A 27628-nucleotide genomic window follows, 5' to 3' on the forward strand; every position below is an offset into this window, starting at 1 on the left:
ACACATTCTCTGGCATGACTTGTATCCATTAAACAAACACAAAGAGCCACTTCTCAGCGCTGGCCTGCAAATGTGGCCGCATTTTCAGTTTTATTTAAAAAGGATTAATCTTGAACAGTGCTTACATGCTTTCAGAAACAAGAAACCTGAATCTTGGAATGAACACAAACTAAAAGGATGATTGAAAAGAAACCATCGCAGCAAATCAGTAACACCATTTTTGTTTAATTACTGCATTCCCTTCACCTTCCCAGAGGTTTTGTCAGCATCCTCTGAAACTCTGCACAAGCACGGTAAGAGTTCTTTGCTACTTCTCAGAGGAAGTTCAAAGTTCGTCTCTCTTCTGTGATAGCTTTGTGGCATGCTCCTCCAAGAACTTACTGAACCCTTCTACTGTTCTGTCACCACCTTCGAATTTGATGGGGCTCTGCTTCTTGTTGCTCGGGGCGAAATATATCGTGGGGAAGCCTTCCACTTTGTAGCTGTCGTTGGGTACGTCGTTGGCTGTGGCGTCCATCTTGGCAATCACTAGGTTTTTCTCACCCTTGTACTTTTTGCCCAGAGCCAAATAATCAGGCTCTAATTTCTTGCAGTGGCCGCACCAGGGGGCGTAAAACTCGATCAGGACGTCCTTCTGGGTATCCATGACGATATCGTCAAAAGTTTTTCCTACAACCACCTTAACAGGTCCTTTGTTGTTCTTTGGCACCGGCTGGGACTTGATGATGGGTTTGAGCTTTCCTGTGGACAAAATTTAGAGTTTTAGTGAAATTTACACATCTGTCAATACAAACTCTAAATGAACAAGTTAAGTCCTTCATGCAAAAACCCCACACAGATTTTTAGCACTTGCCTTTCTTAAAAGCCACGACAAAATCTCTCAGCACTTCCGAGTCAAACTCCTCGGGCTCCATCGCATATTTTTTGCCTCCATCTGCCAGAATTCCCACATTCACTTCCTCTCCGCTCTCACTCAGGCCCAGGCCCTTCAGCTCTTCCGCATAATCCTCCTCATCAGCGATAGCAAATGTATACTCTGGGAAGTCTTTGGCTACATCGAGCACCTTGCCCCTCCAGAACTGCGTAGCTGAAAGTGAAAGGAGACAAGGCGTATGTGTTACAGCACAGAACTCCTCCCGCATGAATGTTGCTGCTATTCACAGTAGTTGCAAGTGTAAGCAGATGACTCTTCCACCCTACTCGCCTTTTCTGTAGTCAAAGCTGAAGTCAACGCCATAATACACAACCACCAGGGGTCTTTTCGTGTAGCGTTTAGCATCGTTGCTTGGTTTTCTGTGTCCCACAAGAGGAATTACATGTTTTCTGAAGAACTCTTGCACGTCAGACACCACCGTCGAGTCCTGTGTTATGAAGAAGAACGTGTTGATGTCAAATGTTTTTTCCCCCCCCAACGCAACACTGCTGACATTTGCAGATCAGAGTAGTGCAACAATCAAAACGATAGCTGCTGCTAGGCGATGCAGTGCATTTATGCACCAACGGTGACTGAACGAAAGCACAGCCATTTGCAATGCTGATGAGTTTCATACACACTGAAACAAAATTCAAATCAGTCACAACAATCTGTTGGAAGTAAAAGACTCCACCTTGACTGAAAACGTGCGAGACGATGGCTCGTGCTTGGAGCGGAATTTTTCAGGCTGGACAATAACGACGTGACCGGGAGAAACTTTGAGCAGTTTGGCCACTTCGGCACTGAAGGAGTGACGGAAAGTGAAGTCCTCCCTTAGCGAGTTACCTGCAAGCCAAACAGCAGTGAATACAGTTAATACATATGCAAATCCCAAAGAACTCCAGAGAACTGAAGATGAGTGATATCAAAACCCAGAGGAGAGGGGAAAAAAAAAACAAAAAACTGTACGCTATTTTTATGGAATTACTTACAAGCTTCAACGTAGATGTCATAGGCTGCATCCTGCTCGCTGGAAAACACTCCGACTATGACAGCATCATCGCCATCTTTGATGAGCTCCTGGATCTGTTTCGCTGCCTGTACCTGCTTGGAGGGCGGCCCAGCCTGCTCACTCATATAGTCAACAATCCCTATGGAGAAGGTGGAAGACATGGATCAGCTTTGTTAGAGGATGAAAAGAAGCCAAATGTACATGCTGTGTCAAACCGCAGTATACATACTACACATTTTGTGACCTACCATTTTTTTCTCTGGGTCCGTTGTATTCAAACACCTTGCCCTTCCTGAAGATCTTCAGAGTAGGATAGCCGGTGACCCCGAAGCGTGAGGCGAGCTCGCTTTCCACTGTGGCGTCCACCTTGGCCAGAGGGATGGGAGGAGTGCGCTGGCTCAGTTCCTTGGCCGCCTTCTCATACTCTGGAGCCAGACGCTTACAGTGTCCACACCTGGAGGTGATAATTAGTTTATTACTTCCCCCCCTCAGAGACCATCTACAGTTTATGGCATCTAACCAGTACTTCATAACTGACTCACCATGGGGCGTAGAACTCCACCAGGATGATGTCTGCGTTATTTACAGTGTCATCAAAGTTGTCTTTGGTCAGCACTAGTGTGGCTTCAGGAGGGGGCTTCCAATCTGGTTGAGCCACCTCTTTAACACGCTCCACAATGGCTGCAGGAAACTGATAAAATTAGCCATGCCGGTGCTTCATTTGTTTAACAAAATGATGCTCAGACTGGACGAACCACTCTTACCCTTCTCTGTCCGCTCTCCGTCATAGTCCACAGGCTCCCCGTTTTTAAGGATCTTTATGGTGGGATACCCAGACACATCGAACCTGCTCCCCAGACCACTGGCCACTGTCGCATCCACTTTGGCTACAGGTATAGGAGGGTCATTCTCCTTGAGCGTCTGGGCAATTTTTTCATATTCTGGGGCAAACTGCTTGCAGTGACCGCACCTAAAGTATACCAAAAACAAAGGGACAGAGATAATGCAACAGGATGTAGACAGGAAGAGGCACGCTGTAAAGTTTGCATGGCTCATTGGTTACAGTTTGAAAACAATCAGAGCTTCTTCTGTTTCTCCAACTCACTCAGACTCATAAGGATTTCAGTAGTTTGGCACATCCAACTTACCATGGAGCGTAAAACTCCACCAAGACCGTGTCTTTGCCCTCTATGAAGGTGTCGAAGTTGTTGTCGGTGAGCACCAGCACCCCGTTCTCTTCTTTCACCTCTGTATCGTCGTCTTCATCATCCTCTTCATCGTCACTGTCCTCTTCATCAGTCTCCTCTTTGCTTTCTTCAACATCTAAACACCAAATAAGCAAGCAAACAGAGCACACACTGATTTCAGTCCGTGTCAGATCCACTACAGCCTGGATTCATTTCTTGCGTGCATTCAGTGAAGACCCTAAAGTGCATTTATTCAAGTGTGTTGACATTAGCGGTCCTGTTAGCTGGCAAGCTAACACAACTACACTAATTAGCTCGTTAATTTTAACACAATAAACCGACCTTCCTACTTCAATAAATAGTTCAGCTGCAGGGTTGTACAAATGCCCACACTCACCCTCTTCACATCTGCTGACAGTCGCGAAATGTGCAACGCCAAGCAGCACAATTAGCAGCAGAGCAAGCTTCTTCATTGTGTCCACAGATGATACGGCCCCGCGTCAATCGTTGTTGCTGCTCGATCACGAGTAGCCGGCTAATTAACTTAGCTAATAAAAAAGGCTGATGAATGTCATCAAAAACACTGCGGGCTGCACAGACCAGCCGCCCGGATCAATACTGATGTGTGGCCCCACCAACCTTTAGCATACCTTTCATACAAACTAGCCCTTCAGAAAGCACACAGTTCACCACCCCCTCCTCCTCCCCTGTACTGGAACTTGTCTGACTTGCCACGTCGTGATTGGACGCCATCATCGACTGTCCTCCAATCACACGTCGCCACTCAATTCCTGAGGCTGAAACGTTGACAGATACTATTGGATGCTTTTGTTTACTCTTTTCTGGCTCACGGCAAAGTTTTTCAAAGCGTTTGTTTGTTTAGTTTCATAATTTTAAAAGTATTTTTTATGTTTTAAATGAGTGTTAACAGTACCTTAAATATATATGGTACACAAATAATAAATAGTCACTGCACAGGACTATTTTTAGCCTGATGTTTAGAGGATTTAGGGAGGAAATTATTCATTAAACAGGAAGAGATGGCCTGGTGATCTGTCTTTACATGTTTACAGCTTCCTGTGTTGAAGACAACAGAAACCCATAAGGGTCATTTTCATATCTTACTGTTCCAACTCCACTTCTTTTTCTTTCGACAGTTCCCTTTATGGGATGCCACAGCAGTTAATCTACCTCCATGCATCTCACCCTCCCCTGTCACACCAGCCCTCTGCATGGCCTCCTTCCCTACTTCCATAAATGTTCCAAATGTCCATACCAAATATCAACACTGCTGAAATCTGGTATTTATACTGGACTGATATTAAGTCAACAGCATTGATACTTTGTTTCTGTCCTCTGAGTTCAGTATGTAACCCAATGAATTGTTATTGTTGGTTTGTTTTTGTTTTAGAAATGAACAAGTATACCTTAAAGATGCACTATGAAAAATGTCTGAACACTTTTGTGTTGCTTGTATCGACAAGCCAGTATCGACATAGGCAATACTGGCCCTGTGTTTACTTGGTATTGGATCGATACCAAAATCTGGAGTATTGAACAGCACTACTCTTTGGTCTTCCCCTTTTCCTCCTGCCTGTCACCTCTATCTTCAGAATCCTTTGGCCTCTGTTCCTTCTCCGTGCATGTCCAAGCTGTCCAAACTGCTCAACCTGATCTGTCCCTCTGATGCCCTCATTTCTAGTCATGTTAATTCTGGTCACTCCCAATGAAAATCTGACCATGTTAAGCTCTGTCACTTCCAGCTTAACCTCCTGTATTTTTGTAAGAAAGCAAAACTTTTATTCGTATAGCACATTTCAAGACAGACATCACAAACATCAAAAAGAGAAAAAAGAAAAGTTAACCAAACACAAATCTAAAAAGATGAGTTTTTAACTGTTTGTAGAAAGAGACCACTGAGTTTGCAGATCTCAGGCTCAGAGTGAAAAACTTCCAGAGTCTGTGCAGTAAAAAGCTTTGTCACTGCCACTGTCTCCAAATAGATTGATGGATGGATGGGTTACAAACTTTTGTGCTAACAAGTTTTTAAAAAGTTATGCTACTACTGGGTAAAAATAACAAGTTAAATGTACCTTTTTGTAGATAAATTCAACAAAAATATTAATAACAGAGATTATAGATTATAGATATGAGATTATATCTCTCGGCTGGCCTGGGAACGCCTTGGTATTCCCCCGGATAAGCTGGAGGAGGTGGCTGGGGAGAGGGAGGTCTGGGCTTCTCTGCTTAGGCTGCTGCCCCCGCGACCCGGCCCCGGATAAAGCGGATGAAGATGGATGGATATTAATAACAGCAGATTTGTTGCTTCAAACATTTTAATCATGACTTTTACCCACAACCTCGATACCAAGAAGAAAAGAAGTAGAAGGTTTGTTATTAATATATCGTGCTGTCCTATTCCACATGCCTTTACAACAATTAACAAATATAAGAGTGAACAATGAATTCATGATTTGCTATCTCCATGAGGACTCTAGTGTTTATCTGGGACTGCTCTCGCAGGGTCTTCATGGACCAGAACTTTCACCACAACCTCTGGTGGTGAAGTTGTGTAGGCGGTCTGACTTTTGCCGGCTGACTCTGGGCATTTTTTGCCCTTTAAACTATCATCAGATGCCACAACAAAGTTGGAGGAGGGGTTACATCCAGTCTGACCCCTCTGCTGCAGGATGTCCTTGTTAGCCTGGGACCTATAAGTGTTATAGTTAGTCACATGATTACGTTATTCACCTTTAGTACCTGCTTAAAAATAATACCTACAAACTGGGTGAAGCCTTTTCTATTTCTGTTACCTGAACAGGTGAGACATAGTTGGGGTTCCTCCCAGATTTAACAAACATTGGTCATCTGAATGTGTGCCATTCATGATTATCTGTGACCTTGCTGAGCCCTAATAGAATCACACAGAGATTCAAATATGTTGATTTTACTCCTTAAATTTATTTTTTTGTGTATCTTTAAACAATCAAAGTTTATTTGTATGGCACATATATAGACGGATTCACCTGTGAGTCCATGTTGGAGGGCTCTGGTGTGGGGGAGATGACAGGACTCTCCTTCCTGTAGCGATGGGCTTTGAGGTGCAGGCTGTCAGAGAGGGCATTGAGTCTGAACAACAGTTCGTCCACTAAACTTTCACACTCCTCGAGATAGTAGGCCTGAAAAAAGGGAAAAGTCTATTTCTATATTGGAAGGAATCAAAATAATTTAGTCAACTGGCACATTTCTAGGAACAAAACAAGAGCTACTGACCACAATCGGAGTGTTTTTAAATTCAAGCTATATCTACCTACATAAAGCAAGCTAACTGTTCTGCATTTTTTCTTCTTTTTTGAAGCTGTTACTTACCCTCCCCTCTGTATGGTTATCAATTCGTGCTTCTTCATGTTGCCCAGTAGTCAGCTCAGAGACCCTGAGTCTGATGTAGTTTGCCAGTTCTGCAATGGTGATCAAATTCCTCCTGCTGTGAGATCTTCTGGCACTTCTAACCAGTGAGGACATCACACCAATCACCTACAAGAAAGACACAATTCTTACAGAACAATGAGGTGATCTCAGATAGGGTTGCTGTCTATCACAGAAATCAACCTTTTGACAACAAGTTTTACAAGCCCCCCCCCACACACACACACACACAAAACAAAACAAAGCAACCAACCACATAAACAAAAAGTAATATTATGGGAAACATGTACCACTGCTGTCCACACCACAGCAGACAGATACAGAACTCCACAGGTGAATACATCGCAGTCAGAGTGGAGGAGGCCTCTGTTATTGCTGGTGGCTCTGAGTCCCCGGTAGAGGACGCAGGGCAGGGTCCTAAGGAGGACGTGAATAGGGCTGACTGCCCAGGAGCTTTGAATGTGCAGCAGATGACCCAAGCAGGACGATGCCATCAGCAGGATCACACCTGAAATCTAGCACAAGAGAAGATGCAACAATTTCTAGTCATTTTGGCAAGAACACTTTGCAAAATATATCAAATATCACCAATGTAGGTGCAATAAATGTCAACTGCTTTATTTTGCAGCAAGTACTATTACAGTGCTTGGAGTGAAGACCTTTCCTAAGAAGAGTTATAAAGTGTTTACCATTGGCCATAAAAGACTTGAGAATAAGCGGGAAAGGAGTTTAGCAGGGGTGGCAAAGGTCCTGTTCACCCTCAGCACAGCCACACACTTGATGGTGAGAAGGAAGAGCATGATGCCACGCAGAGTACGGAGAAACTGTAGAGGAAAACATATCTCTGCATTCTTAAAATGTACTCTAACTACAGTGCAAACAAGCTGCTCATAATGATCGCCTCACAGGGTTTATTCTTTATTTTCCAAGAGAAGGTGCTGTAAATTTCTCTCACTTGTTCCCAGGAAGCCAGGAGGCGAACGTCCACACGGCCTCTGTGGTTGTTTCTCTCCAGCAGCTCTGCAACACTCATGATAACAGCGGAGTGATAAATGTGACACACATAGTGCACAAGTGTCGCTGTGGGCACACCGACCTGCAAAAGACAGAAAGAGGGAGAAAGCTGCGTTCACTGTGCTTCATGGATAATTTGACCTTCAGATAATATTTCTGTGTGTTTTGCTTGTCAGGGTTGTTAGACAAACAGCCACAGGTTACTTTATTCTTCCAGTGAGGTTGTCGTGATCTTGTTTGGATTAGTGTGCGCCTGACTGAGAGCTGGTGTGTGCGCCTGCTTTCTAAAGTCTTACAAACATTTATGCTGGAATGATTATTTTGTCTCGGGCAGACTTACTTCCACCCAGCTGCAAGGTGTTGTCCAGTATCCAATCAGCCCTTGCTGTCCCATACTGGACACTTGGCATGAGATTTGTATGAGAGACAAGAAGAGGAAGAGAAGCTGGTCAGAGGGGAGGAAGGAGAAAAAAAATGTATTCAAATGTGTTGTAAACCTTAATCTGTAGCATCTTTTAAGACTCAGTCTAAAAGTTAGTGTAGTGTTTTACCTTGCAGACCATAACAGCATAGTCCCAGGCAGTAGGAGTGTGATGTACTCTGACTGAATGGACTTCCACAGAGGGCAGCAGGACACCGGTGGGGCTGCGCTCAGCAAGCAGCGTCACACTGGTGAACAAGTTCGGTGCGGGGCTGTACAAGGTGAATTGAACCTTCAGGGCCACCGTCCGTCCGTCCAACCAGCCAGCTGAACGCAGAAGTTTCAGTTTTGATGCAGAATCAGACCTGCAGGAGAGGAGGAGAACTGATCATTATTTGGAAGCAAAAAAAAGGTGAGTTAATCAACAGTTTCCATCGTGGATCTCTCACTTTGTGTGCCCTAAGCCAACTGTAGCGCTTGGTCCTGAGTAACAACTAAGGCGACCGCATAGCGTTGTTGAAGTCATAACAGGTACCTGGAAATTGTGAGGCAAGAAACACAACTAAAGTACAGAGACAGAATCTAGAAATCCAGATTTTACAGTGCCATTACAAGTTTAACAAATGTACAGTACAGCATTTTTCTTAACTAATTGTGAGTACTTATAAGTGCAGGAAGTCACGCATTCCTTAATGTAAGAAAATATGAATCTATCCTTCTATCAGTTCATCTTTGGTCACAAACCTCAGTTGGAGAGGTGTCAGATATTTCAATCTTCTGCAGGATTGGCTCTCCAATCACAATATGTGGCTGCTGAATGACATCAGAATGTCACGATGTGGTGCTTTGGTTTGACTTTATGACTAATCTTAATTTTGAAGGATCAAAGAGAGGTGAACATGTGGTCAGAGTTTTCTTCACCAACCTGGAGTTTTAAGTCCCTTTGGAGCTTAAAGTCATAGCTTACCTCTGTTTGGGCTGATGTATGCTCGTACAGTGACTCTATCAGACCTGTCTGTGACCAGTTCCACCACTCCGTATGCTTTTGTATCAACATAAACGAATGATCACGGTTCCTAATAAAAGATAACATCTGATTTTTCTCTGCTTTAGAAGTAAGTGTGAATGTCAGTGAGATATACAGCAAGAGTGTTCGGGTGCTACCTCACAAAGTGTCTTCTGACAGCTCTGTTGAGCTGGTAATGTTCCCTGAATGAGCTGTCATAGGTTATACACATCATCAGGGAAAGCATGGCGACACTGAGAGACAAATCCCTGCATGAGAAGGAAAAGCACTTAAAAGTCTTACATCAACTATAGAGGGGTGCGCATGCATTCGCAAAAGCACACCTCAGGGTTTTATGAATAACAGCCTCTCTTCTTTTCCTCCTATGAGTTTTCCTCAGCTCTGCCAGAGTCGGTGGCCGTACAAGACCCAGGTACCGAGCTCGCCGTCGAGCTCGGAGCAGCTGTAAACGATAAATAACCGAGTTCACATTGCAGAAGGAAAAAACCAGAACAACATTAAACTCTACGAGCGTCTGATTATTACCTTTTTAAGGTGTGAGCGTCGTCTGTAGGGAAAAGCAGACTCAGTAAGCTGCTCTTCAGCTCCATTAATGCCTCTATGGCTCCAAAGTTTCATAGCCTCAATATTGAATTCCCTCAATCTGAAAAAAGTATGAAAGTCTGATGTTTTTCTGTGCCAACAGGAAACAGCCAAGGCCACTGCAAGTATCTGTAAAAGAAAAACATCAAGATGATATTTTTATTTAAGGTTTGTGCCATTATTTAGTTGTGTAGCTGATTATAAAAAGCACATATTATGTTACCAAAGCTGGCTGAATGATGAAGATGCAAGACATCAGGGAGATGAAAAGAGAATGGACCCAAAGCAGAACCTTGCCACTGTTAAACCTAACACATCAAAACGCACAGAGAGGCTTCAAAAGCGTGACACTGACACCCGTGATACAATATTATAACAGATAAAACAGCAGACATCACAATGAACATTACTTTCACTACCTCATTCCCAGCACTGCAGAGAGCACCAGGCAGGAGAGGGACAACAGCAGACACAGAGTCCAGGCCAAACAGACACGCCGCTGACATGTTGGTCTTTCTCTCAGTTTGTCGGTGGCATCATAATAGCTTCCTCTCTCAGAGGAAGAGTCTGGTGAACATCGTCCTTGGAGACCTTTCTCTTTTTGACCTTCATCTTTTGCCCTGGACAAACAAGCTCTTTGGGTTTCATGAAACCTGCTGCTGCCAGGAAGGAATTCAGACTGTTTTTTGTGGGGTGCTTCATCCACATTACTGTATGAAACCGACAGGTCTGCGTCCTACAGCAGAAAAAGAAAGGTCAGGCAGTGATGTTAGAAGCTGTGAGAATGACAATGAGGAGAAATGGAAAGGAAGGGAATACAGAAACTATTCTGAGGTGTAACCTGGTATTTCTGCATCCAGGATTCATCCCACTGCTGGAGGCTGCTCCAGGAGAGACGGCGGTCAAACGTGCTGTCGCTTAGTGAGAGGGGGTCTGTGAGGAGATAATAAAATAAAAGGATAATGAACAATTCAAGAAAAGACACAACAAAATTCAAAAAGAGGTCCACAGAAAACCAATTTACCTTCAGAATATTCCTTTTCAGTCTTTCTGCATTTTACACGATGGACTCGTGACCCCGTCGGCTGTACCGCACGCAGTCGAAACAGGAAAGACACCGCTGTTGCTACGGGCAGCACAGCTACCACGCTTACAAGCCCATTTGTTACAGCACCAGCGGACACATCGACAAAGCCCAACGCAAACAGCGGCTGCAAATACAGAATAAGTAGATGCATCATTGAGCTGTAGGTAAGGCATTTCAGAGCTCTTGCTCACCAAATCTTCAACTTTGAGGGCCTACCTGATCATCCGTTTGTGCAACGATTACTGCACCAACACATGCGTACCCCAACAGCAGCAGCAGACACACACTTAGTCTTTGAGTATGTGTGAAGGAGCTGGGAGAGGGGCAGCTGTACACGGATACCCACGTATGGAAATCAGCCAAGTAGTCATTAAGCTTGAGACGCAGCATCTGCAATTACACAGAGGGAGACCTGGGGTGACACAGCAGCAAATATTACATTAAGTTTTATGTCTAGTGTAGATTAACTCACTGTGACGATGCCGAAAATAGTTTTTATGTGAACATGAGTGTTGTACCTGAGCAAAGTTTATCCCCTGAGTGCAAACACGCAGCATCCTCTCCACTCGGCCATCGCCTTTGTTCGCAGCCAGCCAGCACTGGGCAGCAAACAGCCAAGAGCATCCCACCACATGCCCTCTGAGCACCTGAATAACAAGTCAAACCACCTTAAAAGTCCACTCATCAATGAAAAGGTGTGTTCACAAACAGTTTTTGTTATAGGATTTTTTTATTACCTCAGATACCTCCACCTGTGTAAGGTACCAATCAGGGGAAGGTCCAGAGTTGTCATGCCAGATGTGAACCCCCCACACTGGGCCCAGGCTTTCTGCTGCACTGTGGGGGAGCAAAGACACAGAGATTATAGCACGTGGTAATGAGATAATGAAAAATTACACTGATTTATCTCCCTTTTTCTTACATATTGAACACAAACACAAAGAAAAAAAACTTGTTTCTAAATCATTGAGGATTTTACCTAAGTATGAAGATGTCTTTAGAGTTCCTCCTGAACAGAGTGCATCCTGGGACATGTAGTTCTTTTGTCTGTGAGAACCCATCTTCACCATACAGTGATATGTACACCTGGTCAATATATAAAGATTAAAAAAAACATTAGTCTGGGAAGAAAAACTTTTAAAAACTTTTTTATGTGATTAATTCTCTTACACTAATCTATAACATGTTCTGAATTAGTGTACGAAAAATATTCAGATAATTTAATAAAGCATGTCAAACGGCATCAGGTGCTACAGAATGAGGAGTGTTACAGTTTATCTGCTTTACCTGCTCTGTATGCAGGGAATAGTATGTGGAAAACAATGGGAAAATGGGAAGAAAGACAACAAAAAATGAAATACACAAATACAGTGGCCATAAGGATCCAGGAGGAGCATATTTTGAGAACAGCTAAATACCAAAGGAGCTGATAAGTTTGAAAGAAACCAAAAACAGCCCTGCCTTTGCACTCATACGGGCTGCAGAGCTGAGACCCGTGTGGGTTGTAACTGCGTAGAGATACGGATCAGATGCAGAGTTGTCAGACAGGTAGTGAACCCTTTGACTTTGCGTTGCAACAACATCAGCTCTTTTACACGCCGCCAACCCCGCGACGTACAGGCACACGAACAGCAACAGCATGCCCAGCACTGTCAGATCAGTGGATGCGCTGAGGTTTCAGAGAAGCAAAGAAAAGGAGAGAGATGCCTTAGAGGATGCGTTAAATATCAACACTAATGTTATATTTCTATTTTTCATCTACGGTACATTTTGTTTGCAAAAGAAACTTACCGGTAGCTTCAACAGGTCAAGAGGTTGATATATTTCAAAATACAAATAAAAGAAAAAAAATCTAGCAATCCGGTTTCATTTTATTACGTTTCAAACCTGATGAGCAAAAAAATCCTACTGTTTCTTTCTTCCCCCCCCCCCTTTTTTTTTTTGGTAAAATGCATGTAAAAATATTTGTGCAGATCAGTGTTTTTTGTTATTTTCCAGGTCTCGGTTGGTCACCTTAGGAACGGGTTCACATCTGCTGTGCTGTGGATGCTCTGGATCTGCTGCTGCTTCACGGTCAGCGGTCTCAAACGGTGGCAGCTAGGATTCAGCAAATATAAAGAAGCATGTTAATCACCTCTGCATCCAGATTTGTCCTCTAGTGTTTGTTTGTTTTCTTATATTCTCACACACAGACACACTCACATGCTTTACCTGCAGCTGACAGCTGAATCTGTGTCTGCTAGCTGTGTTCTGCAGCCCTGATGTGTCCAAGCCCCCTGCTGGCTGTCCCAGGACAAACACAGACTGCTGTCCACTGTCAGACTGTAGCTTATCTCTTCAGTCAGGTGATTGGCTCTGGGTGCTTTACCAAAATCAGCATTAAGCAGTGCCAAGTGACCAACACCTGCAGCTGGAAGTTTTGGGAATTTGTTACAATATTTCCCAGCGAACTTACTCAAAGCATGTACATGTTAGAAAGATGACTTGACTGACTCATACTACTCAGCTAAAACATACATGGATCAATTGATTTCTATTAAGTTTAACTGAGATTCTGGGTAGATTTTTCACTCCACAAATAGATGATCAGTCTTAAAAATACTTTGTAAAAGGACAGAGAATTTAACAGAAGGAAAGACCAGGAGGGCAGAAGTCAGAAACAGAAAATGGTCTTACCGCTGAGGTAGGATGAGGGCAGAGTGATGCGTGAGGTGTTGCTCTCCCACCTGTAAATCTTGCGCAGATGGTGCATTCTAGGAGTCGGCTTTTCAAACATCCTGATACAGCGGACACTCACGGTTAGATATGTGCCATAGTCTCACCTTTCAGTCAAAACTCATTCAAATTATTCTGTTATTATCTGAGTATGAGTATAACACGGTGCTGTAATAATACCTGAAGAGCACCATGAGGGGAAACGCCTTTTTGGTCGTGGGTCTGAAGAGTAGAGTGAACTGGATGGACTGCAGCAAGTGTTCCTGGGTAATGTTGAAGCTGTGGTAGTTGACCCGGCTGCGCAGGAGGGCGAACTCCCACGAGGAGCTTTTCTGCAGCAGAAATTTAGTCTCGTGTTGTTGGAGTAAAGATACAACACTGCACGTTTTAAGAATTTCTTTTAACAAAATCTTATTATGAAGAACCTCTCATTTTCCACAAACAAAAGAAAAGGACAATCAGCAGCTCACGTTTCTTTGTGTGTGACGAAGCTCGGTGTTGAATGGTTGAATGAGGGAGGAAACGTGGATCCTTCTCCTCGTGTTGCACTTGTAAAGACTTAGGTCAACCACTGGTCCACTCACCTGGAAATCCAAAGAATAAGTAAGAGAGATGTCTCACCTTTAACCCTGTTAAGCTGAACCATGAAATAACTGGTAGAAAATGCATCATTCACAGTTTATGTTAAACAAACAAAACCGATAAAGGGGTTAGAGTTAAAAGTCTCACTGATGGTATAGATGTTAAATCACTGTATGTGCAACTACTGAGCAGGTCTCACCTGTGTAGGATTGGCCCAGGTGTAAGGACTGTGAGCAAGCTCGGTGAGCACAGTGAGGACACACGGTCCATGCTGGAGAAACAGAATCTGGATGAAAGAAGCAGGCATGTAGACCCTGACTGAGCCACTGTTTATGACTGTGGAGGTGTTGTTTTGGGATGCAGCATACAAATTAATGAGGCTGCTGCTAACTCTGTGCTCCTTGGTCTCATGAAACAAAATGTACTTCTGGAAAACAAGAAAAGGAGGATGAATTTCATTAAAAAACTAAAACTGTGGAGAAATAGTTTTAAATGTGTTTTGTCTCACCAGCATGAGCTCTGATGCAGCCTGCAGAATATCAGCTACGAGCATCACCGCTTGCTTTGCTGGAGGTGAACGTCCTTGTTTGATGTGGCCACTGGTGGATGAGTTCACTGCAGTGCTGTTTGGAGTGTTTTCATCATTTCTTAGGTTTCCATCAGCAGTTGAGTCTTCTTGTGTAATGTCAGGTGTGAAGGTGCAAGTAGTCACCACCTGAAGGCTGTGTGAAAGCAGGGTGAGCGCTGTATTGAGCACCTTCTGGTTTATAATGTAGTGGCGATAAGCACTAGATGCAGAAAACTGCTCGGACATCATCTGAATGTGAGCTGTTACTCGTTTGGCACTTGCTAGTGTCACCTAAAAGGAATAAAGGAAGTATTAGAAACAATCTAGCATCTACAACCCTGCTCCCAGTTTGGTTTTGTGAGTCCATCCACTCACCTGACTTGTAACTCGTAGCAGGTCGTTCAGAATGCAAATATTGTCTGTCATTGACTCCTAGAATGGAAACATAACTGAATGATTAACAGTAAATGGACTGGTTCTTATACAGCACTTTTCTACTTCCACTCCAAGCACTTTATACAACAGGCCTCATTCATAAAAACACTTTCCTTTTTGATAAAGCTTATAGTTAGGACTGGATCAGGTGACCCTGAACCCTCTCTTAGTTATGCTGCAGTACACTAGGACTGCTGGGGGCATCCCATTATGCACTGGGTGTGTCTTCTTCATTCACCTCCACCTGTTTATACACCAGTATTGCATTCAGAGGCTTAAACGAGCATTGATTAGTTGTCTTTTGCTCTCTTCTCTTTCCTTCTCTTTCCCCTCAGAGCCACGTGAGATGCTTGATTTTTCTTTTCTTTGATCAAAACTCGATTTTAATGCTACCGCTCTTCCTCCCAGAGAGCCGGGGCTGTAGAACAGAAAAAGAACATTGTTGTGTTTTATCACTTGTGATGTCAGTGTGTTTACCTGATCGCTGCTCTCAAGCTCACACAAGGTGCGAATGAGCACAGTGCGCATGTGCCTCTGTGCATGTGTGTTGGCCTCTGTTTCCAGGCTGAGTCTGTTCAGGATGCTGGTGAGGAGGCTGATGTAGTTACGAATCTCCATACTGTTCCCAAGCTGCACCAAAGCCGACAGGTTCCTCAGACCGGACTCCGACCTGGAGATGGTGAAAGTAAGGATTTGCATGTTCTATAGAATCTATATTATTGTTGACTTGCTCAGATTGATGCTTTGTAGTTTAACACACACAGTCGTTCTTAACAGCAGCTTTTTGGCTGACAGCATAAAATCCCTGAGCGTGCTCAAGCTCAGTGCTATTTAAATCACCAGCAGGCCCTCTTAAGTAGACAGCATGAGACATCTGCATATCATATCATCATAATATGATCACATGGGGGTTCTTACAGCTCAAGATCAGGATCATGATGGGAAGAGGAAGATGAGGTGTCTCTGAGGAAGCTTGGTTGGACTTGTACTGTCACAGGACAGGGTTTGGTGGCTGACCCATATGTGCTGCTTCTTATTTCTGTGTAAATAGTTACTGCGGTGACAACAGTAATAAGAGCAATAAAAAAATAAGAAAATATTAGAAAAATAATAATTCTGTTAATGCTCCTTAAGCAACAGTGTGTCTTTGTGTGTTTACCTTTATAGTCATCCCTGGGGTCACCTGAAGGAAGGCTGAAGTAGTATTGGAAGTCTCTCCCCTGGTACAGTGTCCTGGGGAGTCGGTCTCCTACACTGAAGCTGTACTCATACACTAAGTCCTTTGGCACACACACACACACACACACACACACACACACACACACACACACATTTCTGTGAAGACTGGCATGCCAGGACCAAGGTCAAAAAATTTGGGGTGATCAATTAGTAAAATTATGGGGTCAAGGAGAGCCCTGAAGAGGTTTACTTCAATCATCGGCAGACAGCTCCGAACTTCAAGCACTGAGTGGCAATGTCTTGTAATAAAAATGCACTTTGAAAATCTTTAATCAAAGCAGGAAGAGTGTTAAAAGCATGCGACAGAAAATACCTCCTTCCCTGAGGTGCAGAAGATGCTGAAGTGTGTGTGTAACTCGAGTCCTCTGACAGGCTGCACCTGGCACGCCAAGCCCTCTGGAACAGGATTGGTCTGTAAGAACAGCTGAGTCCGGCCCAGACGCCTGCTCTGAGATTCTCAATTCATCAGACAACAATCGAGAGGATCATTAACAGACGGAGACTGACTTTAAAGGCAATGTGGGCATTTTAATGTTCAAGTTAAAGTACTGCAGTAAATGTAAAAAATAATATATGTCTGTGATTTTGTCCTTTTGTCCCATTATCCTGTTTTATAAATCTCTAATAACTCTCGCCTGGGCTGGTCTATATGTAGCCATCCCAAACTTACTGGCAGTGACCTCCAACATGTATCTGCTCCTGGGCCTCAGACTGAAGGGCTTGATCTTGAGAAAAGAACAGGAGATTCCTGTAGAGATTTTTAAAAGGGAAAAAAAGATGGCTAAATGCTGACACAGTGGCACAGAAGCAGGAATTTTTCTGCATAATGTACCTGTGTAAGTAAAGGACTCAAAGAGGCCTCTGTTCAGAGGATTTCGAGGTAAGTTGAGCAAAGTCGGTGCCTGAATTGCCACAAAAGGCTTAGAATCCACTAGATTACTCCCTTCATCTTTGTGTAATCCCATATCAAACATCGAGACGTCTCCTGCACTGAAGCGCTCACCATCTTCACCTGGGAACGATCGTGAGTGAGTACCAGTAAAAACCATCTCAGATAAGAAATAAACAGTGATTGTAGATATGAACTGTACCTCTGGGTCTCCCTGCTGACATCCCTGGGTCGCCTTCCTCTGCGTTTGGAAAGGGAGCACCATAATCTGGATCTGTAACAGAACCAGCTTTAGTGCAATAATAATAACAGTCAAGCAACATAATATTGCCCCATATAACTGAAAAATATTCTTTATATTTGGAAAAAGTTATTTATTTATGATGGGAACTTTCTTCATGTTGGTTCCAGGTTGGTAAAACTCTTTCACAAACTGTATTTTTATTGTAATTTAATCCGTTTAAATTGTGCTAACAGCATCAAATTATATATAACTTAAATAGACTGAGCTTATATGGCGATTTTAGATTTTCTCACCTAGTCGACCACCCGCATTGCTACTCTCCAGAACACGAAAAGAAAAGTCCCAGTCGGCAGAGGAGTCAGACTCCACTGAAGTTTCACTGCTAATGTCCCCTTGGATCAAGGAGTCGGAATATAGGACACCATCATTGTTGAGAACACGTGGACTAGACTCTGGCAAACCTGCGGGGTGAGGAAAGAAGTCACATTTAGTGACAGAGTGGTACGCTCCAAGTCATGTATATATATTTGTTTATACAGCTAATAACACACCAGCTTTGTCTGATGTGTCTCCACTCCTGGTTGTTGATGCCCCACTATCAGCCAGGTCCACATCACCGTTTCTGGTTTCAAAGGTAGCCACGGTAACGGCTGAAGAAGATGAATAAGGGGTCGTCTGGGTGTTCTGTGACACATTTGTAACAGGAGGGTGTAGAGTAGAGGTGGCAGGACTTTCCATGATGGCAGACATGGTGCTGAGATCTACTGTGTGGCAAAACGGGACTAGAATAGAACACAAGATTTTACTTTTTTAATTTAATTTCCATTTTTAGGGGAATTTTTGGGGGAATTTTCTTGCACAGTGGCACTGAATTTACCTTCTGTGAAAGGCTTGGATGAAGCATTGACCAGGTACAGACTCCAGGTGTACTGGATGTGCCGTGCAGGAATGTGGCAGTCTTCACACACGGTGCCGACAGAGAACGACTGATCCCAGTTCACACGGTCTCCCCGACACTCAGGGCAGTAAATGGACAGCTTCCTGGATCGGATGCATTTAGGCGCATGTTAAACGTCACTTAAGAATTAAAGTGCTGCTTTTAATCAAACACTTCTATTTGATTCTGTTCGGTTATGTGATTCAATTGAGACTTTATGAAGAGGTCACACCCGATGAGGTTTGATGTTACAGTGAGGAAGGTCTCTGATGAAGCTGAACGCTCTCCGCTTTGGACAGTGAGCGTGAACTGGAACTGGTCAAAGTTGGTTTTTAAGAAGCTGGCGGGAAATTTGAGCACCAGCGACGAAGTGGGAATGTGCTGGTTGAAGCAGGAGCTGGTGATGGTGCTCACTGGTTTACATGCCCAACTGTAGCTATACAGAGAAAATCAGAAATTCTGTTAACTTCCAAACACACATTAAATTTCTCAAGGTGAAACAAATACAACTAAAAATGACTAAGATGTAGGAAAATCCACCAAAATATAATATTTACATATTTATTGGCATTTTTTGCCATTTATTTAGTTATAGCTGAGCCCAATGTTGGCGACTTTTGGCAATTACAGCTCAGAAATGCTACTGGCAAATGTTATGTGGGCCAGACGTGCAGCCGAAAAACAAATGAGACTCTAGGCACCCAAACTGCAACACAGAGACGAGAGAGAATAGCTTTCTGTGGACACAGCTCACTAACCAGCTTCAGAAGGAGCGGATCTGGAGAGCGCAGCTAAGCGAGCAGCTGCAGCAACAGGAACACACCCATCATGAACTGCTCAAGGCAGAGGAAAAGCCTCACGCTATAGGACAAACTGAATTTTGATCCAGGAGTTAAATAGTGAGTAAGATACCCTCAGTCAGGAGGAGGACCTAAAAAGCAAAATCTCAGCAAACCTTGAGCTGAACACTAAACTTACAGCAGAGGTAGCGGTGAGAATGGGAACGTGACCACTTCCATAAACATTTAAAACCAGAGGAAAGTGAACATTCTTATCCGTTTTTCCTCATTGAGGCGACAGCTTCTGGCTTGTTGCCTATTAAAGGTGTCAGGGCTCAATTTCTACCTGAGTGGGTTCGTGGGGAAGTCAGGGTCGTAAGATGCCTGCCCATCCAGGGTTACTATGGTGTTCCTGTTGTTAAGGAAGATGTTGGTGCCACCCTGGATGAAAGCCACAGGAGGGCTCGGCATCACCTGAACCTTTACGCTGTAGTTACTGTACACCACACTGCCGACGACCTGAACCTGCAGGAGAAACACAAGCCTCGATCATTCGGAATAATCGTATAGCAACAGAAATAACGACTTGAAATGGAGAGACCGGCCGTTAAATAGTTCTTCTGTATTATTGTATTATTATTACACACCCTGGCTGTAGCCGTATAAGTGTCATACTCCAGGAGATGGCTTTGCACTATGAGGATCTGCCTGTGTGTGTCTGTGAGAGGCAGCGGCACTGCCTGGCCTGCAGAGTCGAATAAAGTCCAGGAGTAGCGCAGGCCTCTTGATACATCACAATCCACTTCCGTTTCGTACGTCACACCCAGATGGACAACCTCATATCTTCGTACCTAGGTGCAAAGAGAAGGTTGTATTGTCTTTTATTAACTATGCTCCGCCATACGTACTTGTGAGGTCTGGACAAAGAGCTACCTGTAGTTTAAGAGGCCCCATGTTTTTGACAGGTGGAGGCTGACAAGGCTGGTCCACAACAAAGATGTGGCTGCTCAGGGAAGCAGAGCTGACCAGGTTAGACGCCGTCACTTCCACTCTGAACTCTCCCGTTCTGAGGAGGAAAAACATGTTTATTAAGCACACTTGTGTTAGGCTACATGTGATTTTCATATTTATCTGAAAGACAGATAGTGAAACATACTAACAAGTTTGTAAAAGGTAAATACAAAATTAGAGAATCTTAATCCTAACTTAATCTAAACTTAAAGTCCGATTTGACTTTACAAGGAGAATGAAAGCCCAAAGTCTTGTTAAACTCTCTGACTCACCTGTGGAAGATGTGCCGTTCTGTGCTCTGTCCAGACCGGCTTGTTCCATCCCCAAAGCTCCACAGGAAGTTGATGTCGGTCCCCATATTTACCCGGCAACTGAACACCACTGTATGATTCTGCAAAACCGAGGCCCGGTGGACCAGCCTGTTGAGCTTCACTGTTCTCTGGACTACCACCGGGAACATGTCAGAGGTAACGGCCATCTTACCATGTGACATGATTACAGACACATTATACCTATGGTGAGGAAAGGTGGGATTTAAGAGGGGTTAGTTTAATTCACATGGTGTTTGATTTATTTAATCATATTTTATTTAGAAGCTGTTGAGCTATTGTGTTTAAAGACATAATGACACACAAATGCTACCAAAAACATAACCTCCTTGGTGCACGTAATAATGTGGGGATGAAGAACGTTTTTTTAGCGTTAGAAGACTTGAGAAGGACCAACCAACAGAGGCTGGGTGATTCTAGTTGTTTGCCAGTTTCTGTTATGACTGTTAGATTACAAGTTAAAATTTATGCATGTAAACCAACTTCACATGTTTTACCCTTGTGACAGTTTTGTTGACTTTTTTTTAACTGTCAGGATTTGAAAAACAAAACATATGTAACCTTGTCCGTGGATGAACACTTTTAAGGCTCTGGCTTATTTAAAAAATCTCCAATTATTTTATTTTAAAAATGTTGCACATGCCTCGCTATTACCTGCCAGGCTTTAGGTATTTTCTAGTGATGATCCTAGAGGTAGTTGTGGCTGATGTGTAGTCTCCAAAGTGCCAGACGAACACTGGATCTGGTACGTCAGTCACAGCTTGGAAGATTATATCTGTATTTGTTGGATATGCTTGCCTTGCTGCAAAAATCCTCACAGCTAAGGATAAGAGACACACATGGTCATTACAGATAAATCACACCAAAGATAATGACACTAATTAAAGATAACAACAACAACAAAAAAAGACAGAAACATTTGGCATCAATGCTGTGACTCCTCGGTGGTTACCGTTTTAGATTTAGTCTCACTTGTGGTGACAGCTTCCTGTTCTTTGTACACGCTCTCACACCTCAAGTAAAACACTTGATTCTCAGCCTGACGCTCAAATGCAACCGTCCTAGTGTGGTTGAAAAGCTACACCGTGACCACTTCCTGTGCTCCTGTCATGTAGCTGCATTTCCTGTACAGCGGTGATGAGCTCACCAGCAGCGAAGCAGCCACGTTTGACCCCGGTGCACCTCTAAAATAAAACCTAATGCTTTTCTAAACCTAATCCTGGCCTGGCATGACCTCCCATGGATGACTTCTGAATGTACGGATGCATGAACTCCTAGTAGGCCTCGAGACACCACTGATGAATGATGGCAGTGGAGAGGATCGATGCTGTGAGGTGATGCTGTCCTACAGCAGTGGCGATTGAGTGCAAATTGCAGCTGGAGTGGGCGGAGGTGTGAAGGTTATCAAGGTTTGACGTGTGAGGGTACCGCCGTGTCAACAAACAAGATTGTAAGCATATGTGATGTTGCCATGGTCGCTCTCATAGGTGGGGGCTACATTTAGTGTGAGGCTGAGGACAAGCAGGTGTTTCATGGTGGTGAGCAGCTCTCACAGAAACAATCTCACCTGAAGTTAAATGATTCCCACACAAGATCCCTTTAAGGTGAGAGCAGCCGGGAGATAAGACCACCTGCAAGACCACACGACCACATGCAGAAAGCACACACACAAAGACACACACCAATGTGAGATTAAAGGATATCTCCATTCATATTTGATTTTTCTTCTCATCGAAGAAAGAACACAATGAGCATAAATGCTTTTAAAATCTTGTATCTCTTATTTCCCGCGGTTATATAATATCCCAGCTATTGTTTTAAACATACTGAGCCTTTCTAAAAAAAAGAGAACTATAAAATGTTTTAGTTGTTTGCACCTTTAATTTATTAATACTAGCATAATTCATACAAAACCGTTGCATTTTTTAATGACTGAAAGCTGAGAACTCACAACATGTATTGTCTTCTGCTTCCACCCATAGAGGCATGATGCATTCACTGACACTGCGTGAACTCCCTCTGATTCGAAGGTCCACTTCTGAAAATGATGAGAAGCGTTAAGTTTTCAGATTAAAAAACATGACAGTACATTGAAGGATGAGGGATATTTCAGATGATGGAGATTAAAAAATCAGGTCACCTACAGAAAACTGCGTTCCTTCAACAAGAAGAGGAATTCCATGAATTCTTATTTGCAAAGCTGACAGTCCGGCCTCAGAAGTATGTATGCCATTCTGGCTCACTAGCGTTACAGCATTTTTTTCAGTCCTTCTGCAGACCCAGCAGATTTATGGTGTTGGCTACTGCTTAAATAATGTTTGAACACTTAACCTTCTACTTTATCTCAGTTTGAACACACCAGTGGCTCTGAATGAACAAACTAAGCTCTGAGGAGCTTTGATGAGCTTTAATGAGCACATCAAGGTTTGCTTATGCTCTTTTCCCTGTCACCGTAGAAGAGTTGTGTAATGACTCACAAATACGTAGTTATGCTAATCAGTAATTTTGAGGATTATGCACATTTTGCACATTCAACCTGAATAAAACTCCCTCAAGAGCTTTTCTCTTTGTTGCAATTTTTCCAAGATTTTTAGTTTATTATTTATACGTTATGATTCTTTTGGAAAAACTCTAGATGCAATTGGTTTAAAAAAAAAGAGTTACTGGATTTACCAGATGAGTATTAATCTAAAGAAAAGGTTTTTTAAAAATACATTAAAAAAATACATAAAATACATGAAAAACAGGGCAAAAACATCAAAATTATTTATCATATATGTTGAATGTTCAGTTATTTTATATTTTTTGGTTGTTTCGTTTTTCTTTTTTTTTTTAAAGCTAACATTCACAGCTGATAAAATTCTTTGAAAAGCTGACAATTCAAGTGAGCAAAACATCTTTCTTATATATATTTTAGATATATAATATTTTTATATTAATATTTTCCTTCTGGAAAATCACAAACAGGCCAAACTGCATATATGAGCTTAACATAATAAACACATAAATCAATTTCCCATTATAAATCCCCAAATAGCTATTTCCTTTTAAAGCCAAACCTGACAAGTTAATTAATTTAGACTCATTTATAAGTTATTGTTGTGTGATTTACCACTGTGCTGTTCAGACAGTGTGGCTGTGAAAGGGAAGCTGTTTCTTCTTCCCTGTGAGTAAAGCACCAGCAGAACTCAGCTGCTAATCTGTCACTTACAAACGCCTGCAGAGTGACGGGATCGGCCCAATATGCAGCCACACCTTCAGTCACACCGTCAGAGTCCAAGTGAACCGTGGGGATGCAGGAGGGAACATTCAGGGGGCCGTGGAGCAAAGACACCGTTAGGTTCCCTGGAAAGGGTGGCAAAATGTACAAGTGGAGGGTGGAGGAGAGTGTGGAGAGAAGGTTGGAAACGGTGATGTCTAAAAAGAAAACAGAAGACAAAAAATACACACAGAGCAGACAGGATTACTCATACGTGATCCCTTTCTTGATTAATTAACTGATGAAAAAATCACCAGCAAACACATTAAATTTTCTCTGGTGAACTTACTTATTTCGTATTTGCCTGCAACATTCAAAATCCAATCGGATGACACAGTAAAGGAGCCATCATCCGTCACGTTGACCTTTAGGGTCATCCCCAGAGACTCCACAGTGACATAGGTCAGGGCCTGGCTGCTAAGACCCAGGATGCCTGGAAATCACACAAATAATCATGTAAAGGATAAAAAAAAGAGCTTTGATATAAAGTGCTTAAAATTCTACAAATCGTGGAAATAATACACAAATATTCAGAGGTTATTAGCATATATTCCAACATACTTAAACTCATTAACAAGCATCAGTGCAGTCCATTAACTTTCTGAATAAAGCATTGTCTAGCAACTATATAGAAAATTTCGGTTTCTCAACAAAAGAAAAACAATCAAAATAATTTAAAAACCTATTTATTTGCAATACATTGTAAGTAATTTTCATTAAAATTCTTCAAATTATATTAAGTTTAAATGTACAATATATATCAAAAATTTAACACATACTAGATACTTGTAATGACTTCACACAATACAACTGTAACAGCAAAAATGTGCCTTATGTTTGATACTGCTTGTTCAGTTTCTGTTGAAATACATTTTGATAAGTATAATTATTTTTAAGGAAACATTTAAATCTAAATTAAAAAATAAAGAATGGAAAAAAGACTGAAAACAACATTTTAAATACTCAGTTTACAGATCCCGTCTGCCTGTGTGAAAACATGAATAATATTACTTGCAATAATTTATATCAAGAAATAATATGATATAATAATAAAAGTCCAATTTATAGAAGCCAAAACTACAGGTTCTACATTATGTGAGACCACAGAAAATACACAGTAGGATAAAAGTAAATTAAATTAAAACAATTTCAGATACAGATACGCAAATAATACCTGACAGTGTAAACTAATAATTAATGCGTTCATTGAAGCAAACCTTTTCAAATCAGGGAATAACTTAATTAAAGTGTTATAAAACACTGCAGCAGCTGACCTGGTGGCTGATTGGAACGTCCAGCGAGGTTTCCTTTCACTTCAATGACAAAAGTCTTCCCAGCCTCCAGTCTTGCTGGAGAAGTAAATACACTAATGTTGTGCAAAAATGGCCCTTCAGTTCTGTAGAGCGCCATGCTTCCATCTTGTGCTTTTCCAAGAGGTAAGTTCAAGGTACTGGAAGAGAAAAGAAGTTATCCAGGACAAAAAGCTTCTTGCTTTAAGCTTTTAAAATGTACTTTAGTGATGACACGACAACACAAGTTTAAATGAGAAGAGAAGCGGCAGCTATAGTTAGACATCAAAAGCAAAAGAAAGCAATCTGCTACCTCACCTTTGTCTTTCACTTCCTCCTTTCACGTCCTTTGTTCCTTCACTGGGAGATGTCTTGAAACACTCTCTAAACACCAAACCACTGAGCTGGTTCCCACAGTAACAGGTCTGTGAAGACAATGCAGCCACTCCATACCTTCCACAATAAACACAGTGAAGGTTAGTGTTTTACATACTGAGAGCACATGTCACATGTCAAATAAGCCTTTGTTGGTATTCTAATATATGATGCTTTAAATTTCTGTTACATCTTCTTGAAAACAGCACTTTTGATATATATACATATATATTCTTTGTTTGTTTGTTTTTTGTATTAGAGATTTGCTATTGGGATTTTTTTTATTGACAAATTTTATTCATAAATTTAAAAATATTTTTGTAATTTCTTAAATTATTTCAGGATGAGAATATATTAAGATTTCTGAGAGTTTGTTTTTAAGTGCTTTTACACACAACAGATGATGCCTCAAATATGCAATAATAAAAGGCTGCTATAAAAATTTGAATATTTCTTTAACCTGTTACTGTCATCACTGTCAAACAATTTCAGACAAGCATCCACATTTCATCTTCATCTGTAATGCCCCCTGACCCGGAAAGCTCTTTTAGCATTTCTCCACCAGCTCACCCCTCATCCAAGCAGTGTGCAGAGCAGGCTACCGGGTCAAGGTCACGGGCACCGACACCCGTGGGTCCGTGAAATCCGAGGGAAGAGCTCGCGCTGACGCATCCGATGAACCAGGGTGAACTCTGCTGACCTGATGAGGAGGCCAACGCGGACAAGGAGTGCAGTGCAAAGAAGACAAAAGCGCGGAGCATGACTGCTCGGACACGGGCCTCGACTATAGAGCGAAACTCGGGATGAACTGCGATTGAGGAGGACGCTTCAAGTGGGAGAGAACGAGAGAACAGGAGAGAGGAGCAGGTGCACCGAGACCTGCAACTGTGCATACAAGGTGTTTGGGAGGCGTGAACAGAGAGGGTAACTGTATGCAAATAATGGGTCAAAGACCACGTGAGGGAGGAGGGAGATCGCGTTAATGATCGGGAATCTAACAGAAAAAAAAATCACGGCCTTTTGTTGCTGTGCAGGAAACGCTATTGTTGTTATTACTAAGTTTAAGGCGCGTGTTACCATTCTAGTTATTTAAAGGTGAAGGCTCAGGTGCCCTGCACCTGCGTGTGTGAAGATGGAGTGATCCCCCACTTGCCTTTGCTAATAATTTGTGCAAAGCTTAAGGACGTTTTTGAATTTAAATACGAGAGCAGCTGCTTCGGAAGCATCAAAATGCCCGTTGCAAAAATAATAATAATAACACTGTTAGATTTTAATGCAGCAACGCATGTCTGCTGCGCTGTAAGGTCACATGTCAGTGACACCCAATGGCTGGGTGTTTTACTGGACTATGAGACTTGCATCAAATAAAGCCTCTGCAGCGATCTGAACTGCTGCTTCGTTTGTGGCCAACAAAGCAGCATCATGCGGCCTTTAAGGCAGAAAACTGAGATACGTTAAATGGAAAGCCGCAGTGAGAGAGAGGAACGGCAGGTGTTTGCTTTGTTTTACTCCAAGGATCGATCCGGCTCCATGATCATAAGAATTCTGCTTGACACTGAATTAAACTGCACTAAGCTCAGGTGGCCTAAAGCGACCTGGTCACATGCTTCACGTACAGGTTATAACATTTACTGAGCCATTAGACACTCAGTGCCTTTCAGTGATTTGATGCCCAGCAGCCCCTTTTTTTCAAGCGAACTGATCCAGAGGATGTCTCCAGACTCGTTTCTCCTCTGTCACCAGAATTACAAACAAAGGAAAGAATTCCAAAGTAATCACATGTCATTGTTTTATTGTGAGAATGAGACGCTAGTTTATATTCTGAAGGAGCAGCCCTGAATCACCTGCCAGACGGCTTGAAACTGGTCGTTAGACAGACGACGCTCGACGCCAGATTACATTTAAAAACACAAATATTAACCTTATTAAGCATTAGATTCGAAGTCTAATGTGGGCTACACGTGTAACTTTATTTTAAATTACACAAGTAAAATGGAAACACGGGGACAGGTAGGCCTACTACAGAGAACTGTGTGGTGTCTCAGGCTGTCCCCTCTGCTCAGGTTAGGTTCGCCAATTATTTGGTTAACTGAAATAAATTCCAAATGCTTCGCGTTAAACTGGTAAATTTAAATGAAATCTCACCAGCAGTGATAATTTTGTGCTAAGTTTGAGAAATCCAAGGTTGTCAGCTCGGACACGAGACAAAGCGTCCTCTCAGTGGGTTTATTTTATCTGAGCTGTCACGCCGAAAAGGGCAAAACCGCGACGGAACCGGTGTGACTCTTCGGAGTTCAGCTTTGCCCGT

At 42.6% G+C, this 27628-nt stretch overlaps 2 protein-coding genes across 2 annotated transcripts; both read right to left on the minus strand.

Moving 5' to 3' along the window:
* Positions 1–50: 50 nt before the first annotated feature.
* Positions 51–3818, minus strand: pdia4 (protein disulfide isomerase family A, member 4). Its single transcript, XM_085287359.1, has 10 exons — positions 3510–3818; positions 3074–3248; positions 2690–2895; positions 2468–2606; positions 2174–2379; positions 1906–2064; positions 1608–1759; positions 1205–1361; positions 854–1087; positions 51–741 (listed from the first exon to the last, which is right to left on the minus strand). The coding sequence occupies exons 1-10, from the start codon at positions 3583–3585 to the stop codon at positions 326–328; spliced, it is 1920 nt and encodes a 639-aa protein (XP_085143485.1). The 5' UTR covers positions 3586–3818; the 3' UTR covers positions 51–325.
* Positions 3819–4849: 1031 nt separating this feature from the next.
* Positions 4850–27628, minus strand: pkd1l1 (polycystin 1 like 1, transient receptor potential channel interacting). The gene is made up of 55 exons (XM_085287362.1): positions 25891–27628; positions 25264–25398; positions 24931–25106; positions 23946–24089; positions 23609–23814; positions 22349–22435; positions 21965–22028; positions 21052–21217; positions 20341–20580; positions 19991–20123; positions 19705–19908; positions 19404–19582; positions 18511–18714; positions 18219–18382; positions 17893–18123; positions 17635–17802; positions 17300–17371; positions 17041–17220; positions 16879–16956; positions 16522–16664; positions 16129–16249; positions 15888–16023; positions 15447–15639; positions 14910–14966; positions 14475–14825; positions 14166–14393; positions 13855–13968; positions 13565–13716; positions 13346–13446; positions 12881–13079; positions 12683–12766; positions 12131–12338; positions 11649–11755; positions 11407–11506; positions 11188–11316; positions 10886–11059; positions 10607–10793; positions 10424–10515; positions 10002–10318; positions 9806–9890; positions 9526–9711; positions 9324–9442; positions 9138–9248; positions 8941–9049; positions 8718–8786; positions 8423–8508; positions 8104–8338; positions 7893–7997; positions 7494–7634; positions 7228–7362; positions 6829–7053; positions 6482–6646; positions 6139–6291; positions 5926–6023; positions 4850–5823 (listed from the first exon to the last, which is right to left on the minus strand). The coding sequence occupies exons 1-55, from the start codon at positions 26211–26213 to the stop codon at positions 5607–5609; spliced, it is 8586 nt and encodes a 2861-aa protein (XP_085143488.1). The 5' UTR covers positions 26214–27628; the 3' UTR covers positions 4850–5606.

This window comes from Mchenga conophoros, linkage group LG9 (genome assembly GCF_057382185.1).
Source record: "Mchenga conophoros isolate Kocher_MC1m ecotype Shallow Benthic linkage group LG9, M_conophoros_male_GT1.1, whole genome shotgun sequence".
In the NCBI taxonomy this organism is placed as follows: domain Eukaryota; kingdom Metazoa; phylum Chordata; class Actinopteri; order Cichliformes; family Cichlidae; genus Mchenga; species Mchenga conophoros.

What these genes read in the sequence shown, in the direction of transcription:
- pkd1l1 (XM_085287362.1), bottom strand. Translation starts at nt 26,213, where the DNA reads ATGCACAGTTGCAGGTCTCGGTGCACCTGCTCCTCTCTCCTGTTCTCT. An exon ending in GATGTGAACCCGTTCCTAAG is followed by an intron (nt 12,339 to 12,682) that starts GTGACCAACCGA and finishes CTGAAACCTCAG; the next exon opens with CGCATCCACTGATCTGACAG. An exon ending in ATAACCATACAGAGGGGAGG is followed by an intron (nt 6,292 to 6,481) that starts GTAAGTAACAGC and finishes CCCTTTTTTCAG; the next exon opens with GCCTACTATCTCGAGGAGTG.
- pdia4 (XM_085287359.1), bottom strand. Translation starts at nt 3,585, where the DNA reads ATGAAGAAGCTTGCTCTGCTGCTAATTGTGCTGCTTGGCGTTGCACAT. An exon ending in GTGGAGTTTTACGCTCCATG is followed by an intron (nt 2,896 to 3,073) that starts GTAAGTTGGATG and finishes GGTATACTTTAG; the next exon opens with GTGCGGTCACTGCAAGCAGT. An exon ending in TGTCGTGGCTTTTAAGAAAG is followed by an intron (nt 742 to 853) that starts GCAAGTGCTAAA and finishes TTTTGTCCACAG; the next exon opens with GAAAGCTCAAACCCATCATC.